The sequence below is a fragment of the Corvus hawaiiensis genome, chromosome 1 (genome assembly GCF_020740725.1).
Source record: "Corvus hawaiiensis isolate bCorHaw1 chromosome 1, bCorHaw1.pri.cur, whole genome shotgun sequence".
NCBI classification, from domain to species: domain Eukaryota; kingdom Metazoa; phylum Chordata; class Aves; order Passeriformes; family Corvidae; genus Corvus; species Corvus hawaiiensis.
Window position 1 is genome coordinate 93,303,062 of NC_063213.1, and position 23,167 is coordinate 93,326,228.

Sequence of the window (23,167 nt, forward strand, 5' to 3'; positions counted from 1 at the left end):
TCGCTTTTCGCCTTTTTTCACCCTTTCCTGCTCATTTTTCCCCTTGTCTCTTCCTTTATTCCTTCCTTTCCTTTTTTCTTCCCTTTCTCCCTTTTTTCCTCCCTTTTCTACTGTTTTCTCCCTTTTCTTCCTTTTTCCTCCCCTCTTCCCCCCTCCTTTCTCTCCTATTTCTCCCTCCCTCTTGTCCTATTTTCTCCCCCTCTTTTTTCACATTTTTAAATAGAAATATATCATTAAATTTACAAATGCTATTTACAGGTTTAATTACAAAAAAAAAAAAAAATCAAAGAGAAAGAGAGACACCCCTTAGACGTTAATAAATCTAAAAATAAAAAATATATAATAACTCCCCTCCCCCCCCAAAAAAATTTCAGGCCGAAGGGCGGCAGGGCCAGGGGGGGTCACACCGTGGTCTCGCCCTGCTTGCTGTTGGTGAGCCGAGTGTAGAACTTCCTCCAGGAGTGCAGGGTTTTGCCCGACCATATCCAGAACCCGGAGGTGATGCCCACGATCAGAGTCATGAGATACTTGATCATGTAGACGGTGAAGTCGGGAGTCATGCGGGGCGTGAAGTGGAGTGGGCAGGGGATGGCCAAGCTCTTGCAGTTCTGGCTGATCCAGCTGCGCTCCCAGTGCTCGCGGAACGCCTGCTCGTAGAAGTAGCAGGCGATGACGATGGTGGCCGGGACGGTGTAGAGAACGCTGAAGACCCCAATGCGAACCATGAGCCGCTCCAGCTTCTCTGTCTTGGTGCCGCCGTGCTTCATGATGGTGCGGATGCGGAAGAGGGAGACGAAGCCGGCCAGGAGGAAGGAGGTGCCGATGAAGAGGTAGACGAAGAGCGGGGCCAGCACAAAGCCCCGCAGAGGGTCGATGTTGTTGAGGCCCACGAAGCAGACACCGCTCAGCAGGTCCCCGTCGATCTGCCCCATGGCCAGGATGGTGATGGTCTTGACAGCCGGCACGGCCCAGGCGGCCAAGTGGAAGTACTGGGAGTTGGCCTCGATGGCCTCATGGCCCCATTTCATGCCGGCAGCCAGGAACCAGGTAAGGGAGAGGATGACCCACCAGATGGAGCTGGCCATGCTGAAGAAGTAGAGCATCATGAAGAGGATGGTGCAGCCCTCCTTCTTGGTGCCCTGCACCACAGTGCGGTAGCCGTCCTCCTGGAAGCGCTCATTGCAGACCACCCTCTCCTCCAGCACGAAGCCGGCGATGTAGGCCACTGACACCATGGTGTAGCACCCCGAGAGGAAGATGATGGGTCGCTCGGGGTAGCGGAAGCGCTGCATGTCCACCAGGTAGGTGGTGACAGTGAAGAAGGTGGAGGCGCAGCAGAGGACAGACCAGATGAGGATCCAGATGCGAGCGAAGCGGATCTCATCCTCGTTGAAGAACATGTGGCCGTCAGGACGGGTGGGCTCACAGGGCGCCGCGCAGTCCTTCTCCCCCAGGAACTTGTAGTTGAGGTAGCTGGGCACCTTCAGTGCCCGTGGGCAGTGGAAGGGGTGGTCAAGGGTGGCATAGCGGGGAGCGCTGGGGGTGCCCTGGCCGGCCAGCGGCGTGGCACTGGTCAGCAGCGCCGGCGAGCCGCCGTCCTCCGAGTGGTTCTGCCCCACGCAGATCTGCTCAGCGCCGTGCCGGGGGAAGTTCTCACACCGCAAGCGCTCTGGCCACTGGAAGCCGAATTTGTTCATGAGGGCCTCGCAGCCCTGGCGCGCCCGCTCGCAGATGGAGCGGCAGGGCGGGATGGCCTGCTCAAGCACCGTGCACACGGGCGCGTACATGGAGCACAGGAAGAACTTCAGCTCCAGCGAGCACTGCACCTTCACCAGCGGGTAGAACTGGTGGACCTCCAGCCCCGCGTCCTCCTGGTTGGTGTGACCCAGCAGGTTGGGCATGATGGTCTGGTTGTAGGCGATGTCGGTGCAGAGCGGGATGGAGATGGGCTGGCAGAAGCCGTGGTCGGGGATGGAGATGCCCTTCTCGCCGTGCAGCTGGGCCCGGCTCGGCACCGGCACACTCAGCCCTGCCAGCAGCCAGGCCAGGGCGGGCAGCACGCCGGGGGGGCCCATGGTGCCCCGAGCCGTGCGCCCCGATTTACCGTGCCCGGTGCCCCGTCTGGGTCTGCCGTGCCCGGTGCTGCCCGGATGGCTCCCACAACCGGATCTGCCGTGGCCGGTGCTGCCTGGACGACTCCCGGTGACTGGATATACTCGGGTCCCGCCTAGATGACTCCCGGTGGCCTGATCTGCCGTGCCCGGTGCTGCCTCGACGGCTCCCAGTGATCAGCTCTGTCGTGCCCGCTGCTGGCTGGACGACCCCCGGCGACTGGTTGCTCTCAGGTCCCGCCTGGACGGCTGCCGGTGCCCGGATCCCCCGTACCCGGCGCTGCCCGGACGGCTCCCGCTGCCCGCCCTACCCCGTGCCCGGCGGGACGGCTCCCGGTGTCTCGATCTACCGTGCGCGGCGGGACGGCTCCCGGTGCTCGGGCGTGCGCTCCCGGTGCTCGGACCAGACGCTCCCGGTGCTCCGAGGCGCTGCTCTCGCTGCCCGAACTTGGCGATCCCGCTGCTCCCGGTGCCGGGTCCCGGAGCCGCGGGCGGGCGGTGGTGCCGGGAGGGAGGCGGGAGGAAGGTCCCGGGGGGTGCCGACGGGGTGCCGGGGGGGTGCCGGGGAGTGCCGGGGTCCCGGGGCGCGGGGAGCGGAGCGGCCGCACCAGACGCTCCCGCCGCCTTTGTGCGGGGCAGCGCCGCGTCCCCGCCGGGCGGGGCCAGCGCCCCTCGCCCCGCCCCCCTCGCCCCGCCCCGCCCGCTCGGCCAATCACATTCAAATGGCACGGCTGCCACGCCTCCGCCGACCCTGGCCACGCCCGCCCGGCCACGCCCCGTCCCGGGGGTCACCGCCCCCGCCCCCCCCCGCAAACTTTTTCCGAGTCGTGCAAACTCCCCCAACTCCCCCCGCGGGTGGGGTCGGGCCGGGGCCGCGGGGAAACGGCCCTCCCGTGTCCCCTGTGCCCCCGTGTCCCCTGTGCCCCGTGTCCGCAAGCCACATTGTGGCCTCTGCCCCCCGTGTCCCCTGTGCCCCCCCGTGCCCCGTCTCCCCTTGGTCCCCGCTCTGTGTGCCCTGCTCTCCTGTGTTCCCCCGTGTCCCCTGCTTTTCCCCCCGTCTCCCCTGCTTTTCCTCCCGTCTCCTGACAACCCCCGTGTCCACTGTACCTCTGCCCTGTGCCCCTACCCTGTCCCCCGCACCTCCCATGTACCCTGTGCCCCCCGAGTGCTCGGCACCCTCCCGTGTCCCCTGTCCCCTGTGTCCCCTCCATGCCCCGCCGTGTTCCCTCGCCCCGCTCTGGCCTCTGCACTCCCTCCATGTCCTGTGCCCCCTCTGCACTCCTCAGGTCCTCTAACCCCCCCACCATGACCTGTGGGACTTCTCCTCCCACCTAAGACCCACATCCCTCCTGACATGCTGTAGGGGGTCCCCCACTGCCCCCAGGTCCCACTTTAGGGTGCAGTGGGGCAGGATTAGCTCCCATGCCCTGCTGGAGGCCTCCAGAACAGGGGTGCATCGACCCCAACATCCCTTGTCCCCAGGTGTCAGCCAGGCAGTGCCACCACCCTGTGGGTTGTCCATGGCCACCCTGGGGTGCTGCACCCCCACAAGGCCCCTGCACAGCCAGGGGCGTCCCCAAATCAGTGGGGCGTGGTGGGAAACATCCCGTACCCTGCCCTACCTCTCCCCAGTCCCACACCTCCCACCCCAACTGAGGTTGTGGTGAAGGGAACCTCTGTCCCCAAAAACAGGGCAGTGGGAGAGGCCTGGGGGACTGGGACACACTGTGGGGAACTGGGACACACGTTGGGGCTGGGACACACTGGCAGGGACTGGGACACACTGTGAGGGGAGTCTTGGACGTGCCAGAGGGGGACAGGGCTATGCCTGGAGGGAACCAGGACACACTGGGAGGATCCAGGACATTCTGGGGAGATCTGGGACACACTGGGGGGGACTGGAACACACTGGGGAAACACTGGAAGTGGAGTGTGGAGGACACTGGGACACAGCAGGGGGACCCAGGCTGTACTGGGGGCATCCAAGACACATTGAGACTGTTGGGACACAGGCAGGTCAAGCACAGGGGGGTCACAGGACACACCAGGGGGGTCAAGCACACACTGCAGGGACTGAGACACACTGGGAGAGACTGGGACACACTGGAGACCCTCATCAGGAAAAGAAACTGTGGGCGATCACCCCAAATTTCAGCACCAGGATGGGGGGCTGCCCTTCCCAAGGCGAGGGCAGCTGGGGGGCTGTGGTGGGCAGCCCCCTGCCCCCGTCCGCTCCGTTTTGGGGGGCTGGGGGGCTTCTGGCAGCCCCCTTCCCTCCCTCCCTCCGCGTCCTCCCTCCCTTTCTCTCCCTTTCCTGTAACTTAAGCTTTTGTTGTGAGCAGGAGACCCGGGCTGCCGTGAAAAGAGGGGGCCCCACCGCCTTTCAGAGCGTAATTGAAACCATTGCGGCTCCTGGCCGAGGGGGAAGGGCGGGGGGGGGGGCTCCAAAATCAAAGCCTGGGGGGGAAAGACGGGACACACGATGCTGCCGGGCCCCCCTCCCCGCCAGCCTCCCCGGCCCGGACGTGCCGGGTGTCCCCGCGGGGCTGCCGGGGGCTCTCCCCGCTCCCGGGGCTGGCGGAGGCTCCGGGGCTGCTGTGGGGTGAGGCGGTGAGATGGGAGCCAGGGCCGGCTGTCCCCGATGGGGCATCCAGGGGTGCTGCCCTTGGGCCCCGCCGTGTGCCCGGGCACGGCCGGGGTCGGTGGGTGTCCGGTGGTCCCGGGCGGGAGGCGGCGGAGAGGGGCTGGCACGGCGCCGGTGGCGGGGGCCGAGCCCGGAGCCCGGAGCTCGGCCAGCGCTGCCTCCGGCCCGTTCCCGCTCCCATTCCCGCTCCCCGGCTGCAGCGGGAACGCGGGGCGGCTGCTCCGGCCGCTGCTCCTCTCGGCCCTGTGGCGGCACGGTCTGGTTGGGTGACCCCCGCCGTGTCCCCCAGGCCCACAGGGACAGGGACGGAGAGGTGCAGGGGTGTCTGCACAGCCACGTGGATCTTGGCTTCCTAAACACTTCGGATTTTGGCTTCTTTCCGGAGATGGGGGGGTTTCACTTCCAGAGGGGGTTGCAGAGGCTGTCTCAGTGCTCCCTGTCCTCCTGGGTAGTGGTGGCTCAGGACAAGGGTCCCCAGAGCCTCCGGGGACACACAGGGACATGGTTCGTCTTAAAGTGGGTGCCAAGGCCTCCTCGGGAGGGCGAAACCCAGAGCAGACCCACCAGTCAGCCCCGAAAGGAACCCCTCGGTGGGCTGGGGGTGTCAGGGGACACCCCAAGGAGGCAGCCAGGGGGGTGCTGCCTGCTCAGGGGTGTCCCCTCACAGGGACATTCAGAGTGGCCAAGGAATCCTGTTGATACCACTTGTCCCTATCACCAGGCTCCCAGCCCCATCCCCAGGCCCTGCCAGGGGCATGAGGGGTGGCAGAGGGTGCTGCCCCTTCCCCAAAGCTTCCCAGAGGACACTGGGGTTGGTATCCTGGGTGCAGGAAACACTGTGAAGACAACGACCAATGCTTGCACCCAGTGGGAGAGGGTGGGTGCTGCCCAGACTGGGCTTTACTGGGAGTATGGGGCTAAACCCAGCTCCCCTTCATGTCCTCCCAGAGCTGCTTAGGGTGGGGGGCACCCAGGACTCCCAATCCTTCCACTGCTCCACCCTCACTTCATCCCAGTACAGCACTGGGGGAGGCTGGTGGGCACCCAGTGTTTCCAGTCCTCTGCTCCCAGCACCCAAGGGGGAGGCCCATGGGTACCACCACCTCCAAGAGGCTGGTGGCTCCCATGTCCCTGGTGGAGGAGGACATGGTGCCCATGCAGCCCCTGTCCTGGGATTCTTCCAGCACCATGAGGTGCCAGGGTGCTTGTGGGGTCCTCCCTGCACCCATCAAGGCCAAGGATGGGGGCCGTTGGACCCCCAGCAGCACCCTAGCCCAGCGACAGGCTGGTGGCCTCTTTCTGGTCAGGTGGCCTGGGGGTGACACTGGGGGCAGTACCACAGCTGGCACAGGCCCCACACATGGCCCTATGCGGGGCTGGTGGCCACCACCAGTCTGGAGGACTATACTTTGAGGGGGCACTGGCAGCACCAGTTTGCACTTCGTGTCCCTTAGGGATGGGCACAGAGGATGGCAGGAGCAGAAGTGGGGAATGGAGGGGCTGTGGCAGGCAATGCCAGGCAGGACGGGGATCCTGGGGGTCCCCCAGGAGCACAGAGGAAGGGAAGGGCCCCCCGGCCCTGCCCTCGGCTTTGTTTCACACTTAAGAGCCTCTAATTAAAACCAGGCACAAAGGCCCTGGCTGGCGGAGGGCGCGAGGTGCCAGCAGAGGACGGGGGTCTGTCACCAAGGGAACAGGAGTGACACGGGGTCCTGGGCACGGGCACTGCGGGGGCCCTGCACACATGGGCATGAGCGGGCACACAAGTGCACACACACACACACACACACACACAGTGCACACACACACACACACACAGAGTGCACACACACAGACACGTGTGCACACAGTGCACACACACACACAGACACAGTGCACACACACACACACAGTGCACACACACACAGACACAGTGCACACACACACACGTGTGCACACAGACTGCACACACACACAGAGACACAGACACAGTGCACACACACAGTGCACACACACACACAGTGCACACACACAGACACGTGTGCACACAGTGCACACACACACACAGACACAGTGCACACACACACACAGTGCACACACACACAGACAGTGCACACACACACACAGTGCACATACACACAGACACAGTGCACACACACACACACACAGACACAGTGCACACAGACACACGTGTGCACACACACACAGACACAGTGCACACACACACACACAGTGCACACACACACACAGTGCACACACACACACAGTGCACACACACAGACACGTGTGCACACACAGTGCACACAGACACACACACAGTGCACACACACACAGTGCACACACACACACAGTGCACACACACAGACACGTGTGCACACAGTGCACACACACACACAGACACAGTGCACACACACACACAGTGCACATACACACAGACACAGTGCACACACACACACACACAGACACAGTGCACACAGACACACGTGTGCACACACACACAGACACAGTGCACACACACACACACAGTGCACACACACACACAGTGCACACACACACACAGTGCACACACACAGACACGTGTGCACACACAGTGCACACAGACACACACACAGTGCACACACACACAGACACAGTGCACACACAGTGCACACACAGTGCACACACACACAGTGCACACAGACACACACGTGTGCACACAGACTGCACACACACACAGAGACACAGACACAGTGCACACACACACAGTGCACACACACAATGCACACACACACAGTGCACACACACACACAGTGCACACACACAATGCACACACACACAGTGCACACACACACACAGTGCACACACACACACAGTGCACACACACACAGTGCACACACACAATGCACACACACACAATGCACACACACACAGCACACACACACACAGTGCACACACACACACAGTGCACACACAGTGCACACACACACACAGTGCACACAGACACACACGTGTGCACACAGACTGCACACACACACAGAGACACAGACACAGTGCACACACACACAGTGCACACACACAATACACACACACACAGTGCACACACACACAGACACAGTGCACACACACACACAGTGCACACACACAGTGCACACACACACAGTGCACACACACACACAGTGCACACACACACACAGTGCACACACAGTGCACACACACACACAGTGCACACAGACACACGTGTGCACAGACTGCACACACACAGACACAGACACAGTGTGCACACACACAGACACAGTGCACACACACACACAGTGCACACACACAGTGCACACACACACAGTGCACACACACACACAGTGCACACACACACACAGTGCACACACAGTGCACACACACACACAGTGCACACAGACACACGTGTGCACAGACTGCACACACACAGACACAGACACAGTGTGCACACACACAGACACAGTGCACACACACAGACACGTGCACACAGACACAGTGCACACACACACACACACACACGTGTGCACACAAACACACAGACTCTCACACACACACACACACACACACACATGCTCTCTACCCTGTGGGCTAGGCAGAGTAGTGCTCAGGCCTGGTTTGTACTGGTCTAAACTGGTCTGATGTTCTGCAGTGGCTCCGTGGGTGGGAGGGGTCTGTGAGCAGCACTGCACAGGGGGTTGGGAGGCAGAGGTGAGCCCTGGGGTGCGTGTGGGGTGAGCCAAGCCCTAGGGCACCTGTGGGGTGAGCCCTGGGGTGCCCCAGCCCTGGGGGCAGCCTGGTAGGCAGTGGGCACAGCTTTAGCCAACAACCACAGAGGGTCCCTGGCTGGGACCAGGGAGCTGGCGAGTGACCCCGAGAGTGGCCGTGAGGAGCTGGGGGGATGAGCCCCCACCACAATATGGGTCTGGCTGCCTGGATCCCTCGGGGTGGTGAGACCCCAATGCCATGGTGTCCCCCAAAGCCGCCCCCGGTGTCGGCGGGGCACGGAGCCCGCCGGGGCGGGCGCAGAGGAAAGTGGCTTAAGCACACCTTGACCTTGCTGGCGGGGGAGGGATCCCCTCGGCTTGTCCGACACATCTCCTGCCAGCGCCGGCATTGAGAGCGCGCGAGGCCGCGCGCGGAGGAGCCGGCATGAAAAGGCAGCTTAGGCATCTCCTGCTGCGAGAGATGGATTAGGGGCTTCGGGGAGGCCGGGGACGGCCAGCGCCACTGCCACCGTGCCGTGACGGCCGCGTGCCGGCGGCCAGGCCGCGCGGCCGGGGTGGGCACAGCGGGCACACGGCCGCTGCCCCATGGCACCGTCCCGCTGGGACACGGGGGCAGCGGGGCGAGAGCCTGGGGGGTCCCCGAAATGGAGTGTGGAAAGCGCCAAGGGCTGTCCCGCCAGGGAGGGGACACCCGGGGCTGCCAGCCCCGGCCCCCCTGCGGGTCCCCCTGGCCCGGCTGCAGCTGTCACTGTCAGGGCTCGGGTATTTTTAGAGCCACCCGGGGACCGCAGTTACCATTTCTGCCCATGGAGCGTGTGGGATCGGGGAGGGGGGGGGAAGTTTCCCTTTTTGGCCTGCTTTGGGGTTGGAAATGCCCTATAAGTTCCCAGGGAAGCACCTGGAGCTGGCAATGGGTCCCCATGGGGTGCAGGGACCCCATATTGTGGGGATGGGCATGGTACAGCCATCTCGGCTCTGTCCCCATGCTGGGTTGGGGTCTGTGTTCCCAGGGCAGTGACAGTGATGCCCCACAGGAACAGCCTGGACCCCTGGGTGCTCCCTGGGAACTGTTCGTGGTCTGTGGGGTGGCCCCTATGGTGGAAGCACAGGAGGGATGGGGTGCCCCCTTGGCCATCTCTCCCTCTCCCAGGAACAGCTGTGCCCCTGGCTGGGGGCAGGGGACCTGCCAGCACTGGGCATGTGACAGGAGGTGACAGAGCTGCTATTTATACCCTCCTGTGTCAGGGCTGGGTGTGGGGACACCAGTAAGCCCATGCCACTGGCCTTTGGTGACTCTCAGGGTCCCCTGAGTGCCCATCTGTCCCCCAGCAGCAACCAAACACCCCTGCAGGGTGGAGTGGGCTCAGCGCGACCAGAAGTGTCACACTCTGTGGTGTCACACAGCCATTCCAACTGTCCCCAGCCCAGTGGGGGCACAGAGCTGACATAGGGACATTGAGCTGTCCCCATGCCCAATGGGGACAGAGTTGTCCCTGTGCCCAGACTGAGCTGTCCCTGTGTCAGACAGTGGCATGAAGTTGTTCCCAACAAGGACACTGAGTTGTCCCTGTGCCCAGTGGGACACGAAGCTGTCCCTGTGCCAGTCCCTCCAGGCTAGAGGGTACCAGAGTGGGGCAGATGTGTCCCCCAACAGCCACAGGTCCTGGTGAGCACATGTCCCCAGCAGCACAGGCCCTTGGCATGGGGCCCTGCCAAGCAGGGGGGAGCATTAATTCCTGGCCTCCCTCCTGCTCCTGTGGCAGCAGGGCTGGGGAGCACAGCCCAGAGAGGGCCCCAGAGAAGAGGGGCCCTGGTGGATGCAGAGAGGGGCCTCTGCCCATGCTGGGCTCTGGGGTCCCCTGCGCTGGGGACACTGTGCCCCTCGGGCACCACAGGGACTGTCCCAGCTCACCCCTATGGCACCAAGGGACACAAGCAGGGCTGAGAGGCCTTGGGCAGCACTGTGGGCACCCAGCCCCCAGAGCACCCCTGCTCTGACCTCAGCACCCCTGGAGTGCCAGGTTCCCAAAGCCCAGGCAGGCAGGGCTGGGTGCCCCCCACCCATGGGCAATGATGAGCACCAGCTTTGTGCACCCAGCGGGGTGGGGGGGATGTTGAGATGGGGCAAAGGATACCACCCCAGCTGGGTCCTGCCAAGGGGGCTGCCACCCTCCCCAGGAGTACCCACATTCCCTGTTCCAGGTTCATCCCACCTTGACACAGCCCCATCTCCCTGCAGGGCCTTGTCTGCCCAGCACCCCATGGTGGGTGGGGGTCCCAGTGACCGCCGGGGTGGGGCAGGAGCTCCCTGTTGTGGGCACAGCCCCTGCACTGGGCCCAAGGGTGCAGGACACTTGTGTCCATTTGACCAAGTCACCCACAGGGCTGCTCCACAGGGTATGGCCACACTCCCTGGGCAGGGGTCCCAGTCCAATCCTGCCCACCTGGACCCAGCTGGGTGCTTTGGGAGGACAAGGAGGGGACCACAGACCTGACATGGGACTCTGGGGCTTTTGTGGCGCGTTGAGCAAAGCAGACAGGCAGAGCATCAACTCGACTTTCTTAGGGCAGTGAGGAGGAAATTCGAGATTGTTTCTGCCCAGCAAAGGCTCTCACAGCCACCCTGCAATGCAGAGGTCCCAGCCACAGCCAGCAAGTCCTTCTCAGCACACAGGGCTGGCTGGTCCCAGGAGAGAGCCACAATTAGAATCATAGGATGTTAAGGGGTTGGGATGGACCTTAAAGACCATCTAGTCCCACCCCCCCTCCATGGGCAGGGATACCTCTGCCTAGAGCAGGTTGCTCAAGGCCTTGGACCCAACCTGGCTTTGAGCACTGCCAGGCTTGGGGCATCCACAACCTCCCTTTCCTGGGAGGTTTTAATTTCCAGGCAATCCTGGGGGCATTCCCACAGGGCTGCTGCGGTGGGGCAGCGGGCTGAGCATAACATTCCCTCCTAACAAGAGAGAGGCACATGTTCCACGCAGGAGTTCTGGCAGCACAGGCCAGCCTAGCTCACTGTAAGGACAGATCGAGTCTAGAGCTACCCCGTGGAGCAGAAAGCACAACCACTGCTTCAGCACTCGCTGCCTCGCTGCGCAGGGCACAGGTGACCGCTCAGGGCCAGGTGTGGTGGCACATGGAGGCACTGAGAACACACTGCAGCCAGCCCCGATCCCGAACTCCTCTCCCTCAGCCTGCCCTGACAGGCGGCAGAGGGCAGCAGGGCCCGGGCAGAGAGGCTGCTGCGGAGAGAGGGAAAGAAAGCAGGGAATGAATGGAGACAGATGGGATCCGTTTTTCCTGCTGTCAGGGCGGGCAGAGGGCCGGCGACACACGGCACTGTGCTCAGGGACAGCTGGTGACAGCTGTGCTGGGGGATGGAGGAGCAGAGACCTCTGCAGACACAGACCTAAACCTCAAAGCTAGACCCAGATCCCAGATTCCAGACCCAGACTCCAAACGCAGCCCTAGCCCGCAAATCCAGACCCAGACCCAGATCCCAGATTCCAGACCCAGACTCCAAACGCAGCCCTAGCCCGCAAATCCAGACCCAGACCTAGACCCCGAAACCAGCCAAGGCCCCCAAATCCATCCTTCAGCCCCAGGTCGCCAGCCCTGGCCCCCAAATCCAGACCCAGATGTAGATCCTAGAGCCGATCCCGATCCCAAAACCAGACGGAGACTCCAGCCCCTAATCTAGCATCGGCCTCCAGCCCCCCGGTATTGCCCACGGCACTGCTGCTGTGCCACTGCAGAGAAGGACGGCTGTGGCTGCACGAGCCGGGCACACACTTCCCACCAAGGGACGAGGAGAGGCTCCTGCAGCCCGGCCGGAGGGCCGGGGCACGAGCCAGGGACACGAGCACGGCTCCGCCGGGCCCTGGGCTGCACCGCGGGGCTGGCTCTGAGTACCGCGATCCGCCTCAGGATTTGTGCTGGCCCCCACCTCAGGGCTGGGCGCGGGCACTGTTATCCCCGTCAGGGCTCGCCCCAGGCCCGGGGCCGCTCCCAGCGCCGAGGGCTCCGGGCCGCCCTCAGCCACCCCCGCGCGGGCCCCGCCGAACCGGCTCTGCGCATGCGCCGCCCCGGCAGGCGGCACGGCCCGAGGCGTACACCGGGAGGCGGTGGAGAGCCCGCGGTCCCATTGGCTCGCACGACTATCATTCAAGCGACTGGGGCAGCTCCCATTGGCTAGAGCCGGGAGGGCGGGAACGCTGAAGCGGGGCTCGCGCTCTCCGTTCCCCGGGTCGAGCCCTCGCCGTGCGACGGCTTTGCACATGCGCGCAACAGGGGGCGGGAAAGGGGGCCCCGCGCTGCGCGGCAGCTCGCGCCCTAATTGGCTGCTAGGCACGCGCGTGCGCTGCCCGCGCCCTCATTGGTTGTCGGGCGCGCGCGTGTCGTCGCTCGCGCTGTCATTGGCCGCCGGGGTGCGCATGCGCGTTGCTATCTGCAGCCAGACGCGCAGCGCGGCTCGGCGGGACGTGACCTGTCGCGGCGCAGCCTTGAGGGCGCGGCCGGCCGTGCGAGCCGGTTCCGTCCCTTCGGTGTGCCGACCCCCGGCGTGTCGCTGTCTGCGGGCCGGTCTTGCCGCCGCCGCCCCACCGGGCCCCGCTCCAGTAGCCGCTCTTCTCCGCCGCTCCGCACGGTGGCGCCGTGTTGAGGGAATCCCTCGTTGCCGATCACGTGACCGGCTTTGCTGCGCACGTGATCGGCGGGCGGCGCATGCGCGGTGCGGCGGGGGCGGTGCAGGCGGGCGGCGCTGAGGGCGGAGGCGGCGGCGGCCGGAGCGGGGCCGGGCCGGGTTGGGCCGGCGCGAAATGGCGGACAGGTTCTCCCGCTTCAACGAGGACAGGGACTTCCAGGTACTTCCCTCGCGCCGCCCCGCGCGACTGCGGTCTCTCAGGCCGGGCTTGGTCGCCCTCCCCCCCCCGGCCGGGGCTTTGTGCGCGGGCCCGGCGCTGCGCCGCGGCGGGGAGCGGCACAGAGGGGAGTGCGGCGGGCCGGGGCTGGCTGTCAAGGTGACCCGCGGCAGGGGAGAGCGGCCCGGGGGCGGGGGACAGCGGGTGGCGTGTTGCGACGGCGGCGGCGAGGGGCCGACCCGGCGGGGGAGAACGGTGAGGGGATCAACCCTCCACCTGCGATGGGACCGACCACCCCCGTGAGGGGTTGGGCCCCTTCCCGGTGAGGGAACCAGCCCCCTGATGAGGGGATCACCCACTTCCCCGTGAGGGGTCGGATCACTCCCCCCGAGATCCGCACCGCGCCGTCCGAACATCTGCCAGCGACCCGCTTCTCTGTGGAAAACGCCTCTTCCTTCTCACACCCGGCCCCCCAACAAAACATCAGTATTTCAACGTAATTAACGCCACTGATGCTGTTTTAAAGGGGGTTTAAATAAACAATGGGAAAATTAACGTTGACTCATTAAGCTTGAACAATGACATGTTGTTCTCTGACTTCAGCCCGAGAGAGTCTCGGGGTTAGAAAGGAAGACAAAAGGAGCGAGGATAACGCTGCTCGAGGAGAGCCGTGGATGAGCTGTTCTGTGGGTCCTTGTTTCGGAAGCTTGGAGTTGGAATGGTGCTGTTCATCCTCACTTGGGCCTTTCACCCAAAGACCTGGGAGGGTTTTTATAATGTGGAGCTTGCGTAATTCTGCTTAATCTGGCATTAAGGTGCAGTCTTGGAAGCAGTCAGGACATCCAGGAGTGACTAACTTATGTTGGTTCTGGGTGTTATAAGGGGTGCAGACTTCAAAAATTGTTATTAAACTGTTTTAGAACACATAAGAAAATAAATACCAGCGTGGTTGTGTGCACTATTGGCATCGCCTGCTCTGAGGATGGAGGTTTGGCTCCTGCCACAGCCCCAAACATAGGCTCGTTTGCATCCTTCATTTCCTTAAATGAAGAAATGAGCCATAATTAACACTAAAATGGTCTGATTTGGCTTTGAAGTTTGTGTTTCAGGAAGTGGAGCGAGCCAGATCTTGGGCTTGAAAACACATTTCTTGTAATCCTTTGGTAAGGGAGAGAGGGGGAACCTAAACCAGGTTGAATACTGTGGTTGTGCCCCGGGAATGGACGAGCTCTGCAGTCGTGTCCACATTTGCCTTTGGATGTCCTTGTTCCTGTCCCTTTATGGGGAAACCCCATGGCAAGAAAACTAATTGTAGTGGCAAAACCTGTTACTGTGTCGTGGCTCTGGGCACGCAGGGGGAACGTGTGGTGATGTCAGGGAGGAAACTCGGCTCCATTACCCGATCCCGAGATCTTGGAAGCTGCTGAGTGTGCCAGGGGACAATAACTCAAGTCACAACCCTGTGTCCCCTTGACTTTAAAAAAGGGCACTGTTCTAAATTGGAATTTCTCTGTGCTAAGTACCAGGCTTTTATTGTCTTTCCCATAGACTAGAGTGAAAAATAAAAAGGTAGGATTTGGTTTTATGGAAGGGTCACTGCTCTGTTCTTCCCTGCCTGAAAATATGCCAGGGAGAAGAGAGACATTTTATTTCGTGTTAAAGCTTCCTGTGAGGGAAAAGTGGAATCAGTCCCCTGGGAAGAGCAGTTTGGAGCTGGTTGAGGCTTGTGGAGGACTGAAGGTGAAAAGAGTGAGCTGTGGAAGAGATGATCCGAGGGGGACTGGGACAAGGTCACGCTGAATTTTGGGAGCTCAAGGGTCTGTGCACCTACCCTCACAGCTGGGCAATCTAACAGTTTTTCCATAGTCTATTGATGAAGGAAAGCTTTTAGGTGAAGAAGAAGGGAAAATAAGGTTTGAAGTCACTTCCAGAGAAGACTTTTGAATTTTCTTCTCTGTATTTAGACAGAGATTGCTTGAGCTATAAGAGGAATACAGGAATTCCTGTGGAATACAGGAAATGCTCGCTGTGCTGGGTATTTGCAGGGCTGCTGTGGCCATAGGTAAGAATATACCTGCTTGTGCCTGTCTAGAAAATCCCGGTCTGCAAATACAGCAAAACCAGGAGTGTTTCTGTTGGTGTTAGGGATGCCCTTTTCACACAGTTGTAGTTCTTTGGCAGGTGAAATTTCTGTCCTTGGAGCAGATGACTCTAGATGTGACCCTGTGTCCCTGCCAGGCTGGTGAGTCCCAGGGAGCATGGCCAGAGGGAGACAGGCTCTAAAATTACAGTTTGAGCAGGGATGGATGCAGTATGGGGAGGGAGGCTGTGGAGATCTCTTGGGTTTTGTTATGGGGTGATCTATTTGTGATCTCCTCAGAGTGAAGGGATGTGTAACAGTTTGGAGAGAGGGAGAGAAACAAAAGGTCAGGAGTAAAGGGCGTAGGTCAAACCTACGCTTTTAGCTGTTTGGAAGAAAGGCAAATATCTTGGGATTAGTGATGTGGCTAATGGAAAAGTCACTGGATGAAAAAAAATCATTTCAGAGTTCTCATTATTGTTATCAGCTGCCTTTCTGGAGAGAAGCTGGAAAGAGTCTGGGTTGGGAGGATCAGTTTGGCAGGAGTGCAAGTTGAGCACTGTAGGCAAGGGAGAGCTGGCAGCACAGGGTTAGCAGAGGTGATCCTCGGATTTCTGAGCTTCTGATATGCTGGAGAAAAGTGGATTAAAGGTGAGAGCTGCTGGGAGCTGTTCTTCCCTCCCCTGTGCCTGACTGAAGGAGGATCAGTGCCATCAGGAGAGACAGGAATGGAAACATACAGCACTGCAGGAAAATCAGGAAGGAAGGACCTAAATCAGCTGAGAAAGAGAAGGTATCCATGGTCTGAAGTTCATGGAAAAGTGCTGAGGAGAGAAGGGTTGTTGGGCAGAGAGGTCAGCCGAGAACTGGAGATATAAGTGGGAGTGAGGGATCTTCCCATAGCTGCAGCCAAAGTGATGTGGTGGGCATGAAGAGAGCTGCAGAGGGAGTGATGCTCCTCCCAGGGAGTTATAAGGAGGAGCCCTGTGGAAAAGAGTGGCGTGTGTAAGGATAAGAAGGTCATACATATCCCTAAGGATAAAGGTCGTGGTGTGGAGGGAGAGGAGAAAGCTTGTATACACTGAAATTATTGTGACTCCTCTGTGTTTTGGTGGAAGGAACCTCGAAGCTAAGGATGGTTTGCAAGTTGAAGTTGCCAAAGAAGCAGGAATGGCACTGGAGGATATCACTGCAGTGAGCTGATTAGGCAGCCCTTGGGTTTTTCCTCACAGGATTGTTGTGCTGTTGCTGTGCTCTGTAGCTTTAGAAGCCACACTAAAGGCTTAGAGCCTCTTCCTCTTTTGCTTTAAGCTCTGAAACCTTAGAGAAAGTCGGAAGGCCCCTGGTGTATTTTGCAGGTGCTGAACCTGATGGCAGCTCCAGAGAAAGGCCTTGAGCTGTGCTCTGCCTATGATGGGGATCTTTCCCTTACCAGGCCAGCACACGGCTTCATTTGGGAGCCTTGGACAGGGAAATGGATTAGTGGAGGAGAAAGGCAAGAGAAGGAAGGTCAGGGATATCCTCTCTTCTATGCTCTGCAGTGGCGAGTGAACTCTTGAGTGGCTCATCCAATTAAATCCCAAGCTTTTTCCATTTTCCATACAAGAACTGTTATTTTTGGGCTCCTGACAAGCTTAGTCGTTTGGGCAAAGGATTGGGGAGCTTGTCTGTCACAGGCTCTGTCACTTGTCTGTGCCACTGTCCCCTGGACTGATGGGCTTCCCTGGCAGAGACAAATGGGAACCACCGTAACTTTGAGGAGTTCCAAACAATAGCTGTAAATGGTGCTAACAGAATATTGTAGGAGCATTCATGAAATCTGTATGAACATATGAAACTGCTGCAGTAAGTAAATATATATTTTTAGTGCTGTTTATGCATTTGCAATGATTTTATTCTTCAGATCAGCTATGCAAACTCAAAGAATAAATATTGTGGATGTCTCCCTCGCTGAAATCCAGTGGTGCTCCCACTTATTCCCAGATGTTGAGAAAATGTTTTCTTGCTGCATTTTTCTCCTTTTCATTGTTGAAGCAGAAATATTACCAGCCATATGTGTCTATGTGTACAATAATTTCCTCTTCCTACGTACATTGCACTTACTGGCATCATTAGCCAGACGGAACACAGGCTGTTCTGTCTCTTGGTTTTTTGGTGTTGTGTAGTCTGTACAATGGCATAACACTTCCACCCAGCAGGAAGAACTGTGCTTGGTTTTCTCTGCTGGGTGGAAGTGTGGCCATTCTGAACCTCAGCTTGGGTATTCCTGCTAATTCCAAGAAGATAGGTGTTTTTTTTCTTTCCCTCCACAAAGGATTTGAAGAGCTAAGCCAGCACATCACTGTGCTTCTGGCCCTGTTGCTTCCAGCAGGTTGAGCTGAGCACTGCTGGCAGGGGGATTTTATGCTTTTTAATTGGCAGAATGTCAGGGATAAGTTCTGTTCCCAAGCAGCTTAGGCAGCGCTTTACCGGACAGCTGGGCCGGCAGCAAGGAGGTTTAGAATCCATCCCTAATGAGTGTGGCCATGGCTGCAGCTTCAATTCACTTCCCAGGTGCTGCCTCAGGGAAGTGCATTTGATTTTCATGTCCTTCAGCAGGCCCAGCTGCTCAGGGCGATGTGGCACAGGGAGCTGATGTCTGCGCTGCAGAGAGATAAAGAGGGTCATTTTCTCTGCCTGCCTTTACTAATTGGGAAAAGAAAAACTTAATGCGGGGGAATGAGGGTTGGAATCTCTGCAAAATCTGTTACGCTGAGCTTTCAACTGATCCAAGATCCTGGAGTGTGAATTTGCCTTTGGCGGGAGTAGCTGCAAGCAGTCAGGAGGCAGCCTTTGCCTTTTCCATGGAGTGTTTCCTAACTGAAGGATTAATCTGAGATTTTAAAAGATCTCTTAGTATAGTTTAGAGATCTCAGTTTATCATTCAATTCAGGTTATATTTCCGGTGTGGGCCCAGCACAGGAAGAATACAGCTCTTACCTCCTTGGCAGGACGTTCTGACCTCTCAGTTGAGCAAAGCAGGAACAGCAGAACTGTGACTGATTTTTTTTAACCTCCCTGTGTGAGCAAGGAGGGGCAGAGAAGACTGGGGGGAAGTGTGTTCTAAAGTAGATCAAATAGTATTGGTTCCAGTTTTAGAACATCACAGGAGGATCTGAACTTCAGTGTGGATTTCTGGGACTCAGGTGGTGAGGTAATTTTATACAGACCTTCCTGCGGTCTGTGTTGTCACTCCTCTCCTACACCAGTGTTCTCCATTGCTGAGGCCGAGTGAATGGGAAAGGAAACACTTTATCCTGCAGTCCCACAAGCAATGGCTGAGCTACCTCAGCTTCTTCTGAGTCACCCCCTCTGAGATAAAACCCACCCCTCCAACCAGGCTCCTGCCACCCGCTGTGTGGGAATGTGGAGCTTCAGGCGCTCATCTGATAAAAAGCACTGCTACAGTTCTAGGGCAGCACTTCCTCAGTTGACAGAAGCTCTTCTCCTACCACATGGTTTTAAACCTGTAGTAATTCTTGCTACTTTCTCCTTTCAAGCAGCTCCATGGGCAGTTAATTTGAGATTTTTGCCATTCAGAGTTTTAAAGCCAGAAGTTAATATTAGGATGATGGCTTTAAATATCCAGGTATCACTTTCAATTCCCATTGTTTGGCCCAGTTCTGAGTCCAGGAGTTTGTGTTTGGCTGCCATATCTCTCCCTTGAAGACAACTGGTGATAGGGAACATTTTCCTTTGTAGATTGTTCTGGTAGTTTAGCCATTTTAAGCTGCATTTTCCTTAATATTTCTTCTAGGTTTTTTTATTTTCAGCTGTTAGCTGATCTTCTCTGCTATGCCAAAGCACACATTACTGTGCTGTGTCCTCTTATGTGAAGGCATATACAACATTTCTGCTCAATTTATCTTCTTCTGAGAGCCTTAATGGCTCTGAATTCTCTCACTGTTCTCCCTTTGTGTTGTTACACCTTTCTGCATCCTAAATTCTCCACACTTGTGACTGGAAAACTTGCTTAGAGGAGTCTAGAGCAGACTCTTACCTTCATAACATACCGAGATAAACATCTATTTACTGCTTTTTTTGTGTTTGCTGTTCCTTTGTTGCTCACCCCTGGACTGTATTTTTATCCTTTCTGCTACCGTGTTGCGTGAGGAGGTTTTAACTGGGATTTCTCAGCCTGCTGGGTGCAGCCCTGTGCTGTGGCTGTGTTTGTACAGGGCTCTGTGAAAGCAGACGTGGTGTTAGGGAGCTGAAGCCACTCTTACATGGGTCAGGTTGCTCTGTACAAACATGTCCTCACTGTTGCTCACTCTTTGTTGGGCTGCCTGATCTGCAAACTGAGCTGGCAGGTGCTCTGTTCCCTCTGGTCATCGATAAAAATATTGAATGAAGTTTGAATCCTGTTAACGTGCTCCTGAGGGAGATTTTCTGTGAGATTCTGGTTTAGCAACAGCTCTTTATCAAGTCGGACACCGTAGTAAGAAAGAAAAGGTAGATAATACTGTGAAAGCTTGGAAGTTTGTAGTGGTAAATTGATTAAACCCTAAATATTACATGATTAGCATCCTGTCCCACCAGGCTGGTTTCCCTGTGTTTTGTACTGTCCAGTGTGGTCACACACTGGAGGGAAGGGGTGGCATCCAGAGGCACCTGGACAGGCTGGAGGGGTGGGTGTGTGTGAAGTTCAGTAAGGCCAAGTGCAAGGTCCTGCACCTGGGTCAGGTCAATTCCAAGCACAAATCCAGGCTGGGGGACAATGGATTGAAAGCAGCCTTGGGGAGAAGGACTTGGGGATACTGTTTGATGAGAAGTTCAGTGACTCAGCCATGTGTGCTGGCAGCTCAGGAACCAACCATGGGCAGCAGGTGAGGGGGGAATTCTGCCCTGCTCAGGTGGGCCCCCACCTGCAGAGCTGCCTCCAGCCCTGGGGTCCCCAGCACAGGAAGGATGTGGAGCTGCTGGAGAGTCCAGAGGAGGCCACGGAGATGCTCCGAGGGCTGGAGCCCCTCTGCCATGGAGCCAGGCTGGGAGAGCTGGGGGTGCTCACCTGGAGAAGAGAAGGCTCCAGGGAGAGCTCAGAGCCCCTTGCAGGGCCTCCAGGAGAGCTGGAGAGGACTTGGGACAAGGGATGGAGGGACAGGACACAGGGAATGGCTTCCCACTGCCAGAGGGCAGGGCTGGATGGGATATTGGGAAGGAATTGTTCCCTGGGAGGGTGGGGAGAGGGGCTGGTGCAGGTTGCCCAGAGAAGCTGTAGCTGCTCCATCCCTGGCAGTGTCCAAGGCCAGGTGGAGCGACCTGGGCTAGTGGAAGGTGTCCTGCCCATGGCAGGGGATGGAACAAGATCGTCTTGAAGGTCCTTCCCCATCCAACCCCCTCCATGGTTCTGTGATTGTTTGAAGGTCCTGGTTAGCCATGAAGATGTGGGTGCTGGAAGCTGCAGCAGCTTCTGCATCATGGCATGTTAAAAATGGCAAAAAGAAAATTGGGTGAGTGAGGCCAGTGCTGGCTCTTGGGTAGAGCTTGCTGAAGGACTGCAGAGCATCCCTCGTGTGCTGGAACAGATCCACAGCTGGTGTTGGTGCAGCAGAAGGAATCTGAAAGACACAAAATTGTTCTTGTTTGGTGCCAAAGTATGCAAAGCAGGGACCTGCCTCTGGCTCCCACTCCTTGTGTGGTACAAGCTGTTTATCTCGGAACTGTAGAACATGTTTTTATTTGGACAGCTCTAAATGGGTATTTATATGCACGTTTTCCTGGTTTAAACCTCTTGACCTGTGACTAGTCTTAAATGTGTTCTGCTGAGTGGGTTTTCAGTGTTTTTGGACTTAGCAGGAAGAGTTTTATCAAAACTAATTTTTAGTCCAGTAAACAAAAGGTTCCATCAGCTTCTCAACGTGCAGTTCCAAGGTGCTTCTTTCAAACCTTGCCAATTTAAATTAATCTCTGAGTCTCAAGTGATTGCTTTTGTTGTATTGACTTGAGAGGATTTTCCTGTTAAGTACTCTCAGAATAATTGATGTGTGTGTCTGCTGAAAATGAGGTTTTGCTGCAGCTTTCACAAGATGTTGACTGTAAATATTCAGCTGTTTCTGGGGGTGTGCAGATGTGCTGTGTCCGTACTTCCCACTTGTATTGCAGGGAAAGGTCTGGGAAAGCAATTCCTAATGTGTGGAGGGTGGTGAGAATGTGTTGTTTGGGAATGCTTCACCTCTGTGTTGCTAGGAAAGAATCTGTGGGGTTTTTGTGTCTTTACAGACACTACAGGGAACAACAGGAAAAAGGATGATTTTGTTCTGGGAAGCATTAACAAAGGCTTTTCAGGTGCCAATACAAAGTTGCTTTTGTATTGCTTTTTATAGCTTTGAGAAGCCATGTGGCCTTTAAAATGACCCAAGAAAGTTTCCAGGATTGGAAGGAGCCACCTCCTAGGTGCATGTTGGTCTTAAAAATATGGGTTTTTTCTGGCTGCATAACGAATATTCAAAAAACACTGTAAGCTACACTTTCCTGGAGTTGTTTTTGCGTTCTTTGGATGGATTTCTAAACATCAACATGGTTGTCTGCATCAATTACGTTTTGGAGCCCTTCCATGGTATAGAGTCATCAGGCCCTGCCGAGCTGCAAAGGGCAGCATGAATTACTGCTGTGATCTGTAGTCAGCCTGCGTAGGGAGGTGTGGATCTTGCAGAGGTATTAGAAACCCGTTACATTTTGATTGTGTGTAATAAACTCAACGATCTGTCGTGGGGAGCTGCATTTGGGTTTAACACCTTCCTTCCCCCGCTGGTGTTGGCTGGAACTTGCTGTGAGGTCAGTGGTGATGTTGGTGATAAAGCCCCACAAATAAACCAAATCAGAGCACTGGCAGACCTTGTCCCTTGTACCCCTTGTATCTCACCCATGCCTGGGGTGGCTTTTTATCCTGCCTGTCCCACATGTGCCACTGCAGCTGCAGGTGGTGGGTGTCTCTCCCTCAGGCCATGTGCAGAGAAGTGAAACCAGCATGTTTGGAAACAGCTGCCCAAACTGGAAAGGTTTGTCAGAAGAGAACTAAATACAAAATGAGATGAGTGTCGATGGTGGTTTGTTGAAATTCCTGGTCTTTGGATCAGGCAAGAGGCTGGTACTCCATCAGGGCTTTGCAGACTGATTCCTGAGCCTCTTGGCCACTGTGCTGGTGCTGGACAGGCAGCATTCACCCAGGTGTCCTGGATGTGGGATGTTTGAAAGAGTGCTGGGAGCCAGCTTTGGGAAAAGTGGATGGATGTGAGGGTGTCTTATCCATCTAAAGGTTTTGTAACTGCTCCATCTCCTTTAAAAAAGAAAATTGCAAGTTTAACAGGATATTTGCTTCTGGAATCGGAGGGTTTTTTTCCCTGTTCTGTGGAGGTGCGGTGTGCGTGCAGGGAGAGAGGATTTTGGCAAGATGGCATTTGCTCCCTTGTGCTCAGATGCCGCTCCAGTTCCCTGTGCTCCGACCTTGCATCTGTGCTGACCCGTCTCGGGAGGGCTGCAGGAAATGTCAGCTGTGCTTCCCAGCCGTGGGAGCAAAACATTCCGGGATCTGCAGCTCACGCGGCCTGCCCTGGCTTTATCCACACTAGAAAATGGCCTTTTTTGGGGGCACTCATTTCTGGTTTTGGATATTCCTGTGTCTCAGCTGCTGTTCTCAGCCTAATGCCTGCAAGGCTTTTGGGAATGGGCAGTGGGCTTGGTTAAATATTTTCAAGTGATGCTTGTGGGTAACAACCCTGAATTTTATGGCTTGACTT

General features: G+C 57.4%; 2 protein-coding genes across 4 annotated transcripts in view; one reads left to right on the top strand and one right to left on the bottom strand.

Annotated features, from left to right (window-relative positions):
- Window positions 1-238: 238 nt before the first annotated feature.
- On the bottom strand, window positions 239-2,670 carry FZD2 (frizzled class receptor 2). The gene has a single exon (XM_048314088.1). It carries the CDS (start codon window positions 2,073-2,075, stop codon window positions 402-404), a length of 1,674 nt encoding a protein of 557 aa, XP_048170045.1. The 5' UTR covers window positions 2,076-2,670; the 3' UTR covers window positions 239-401.
- A 10,538-nt stretch (window positions 2,671-13,208) lies between these two features.
- Window positions 13,209-23,167, top strand: part of GPATCH8 (G-patch domain containing 8) — a 56,429-nt gene continuing 46,470 nt past the window's right edge. The window contains exon 1 of one of the 3 annotated variants that reach the window (XM_048314134.1): window positions 13,209-13,315. In XM_048314134.1, the coding sequence (XP_048170091.1) occupies window positions 13,271-13,315 (45 nt within the window). In that variant the 5' untranslated portion in view covers window positions 13,209-13,270. The remainder of the gene's footprint in view (window positions 13,316-23,167) is intronic. The other 2 variants (XM_048314175.1, XM_048314108.1) reach the window with 2 other exon arrangements.

Coding starts and splice junctions, on each gene's coding strand:
- FZD2 (XM_048314088.1), bottom strand. CDS start 2,075: ATGGGCCCCCCCGGCGTGCTGCCCGCCCTGGCCTGGCTGCTGGCAGGG.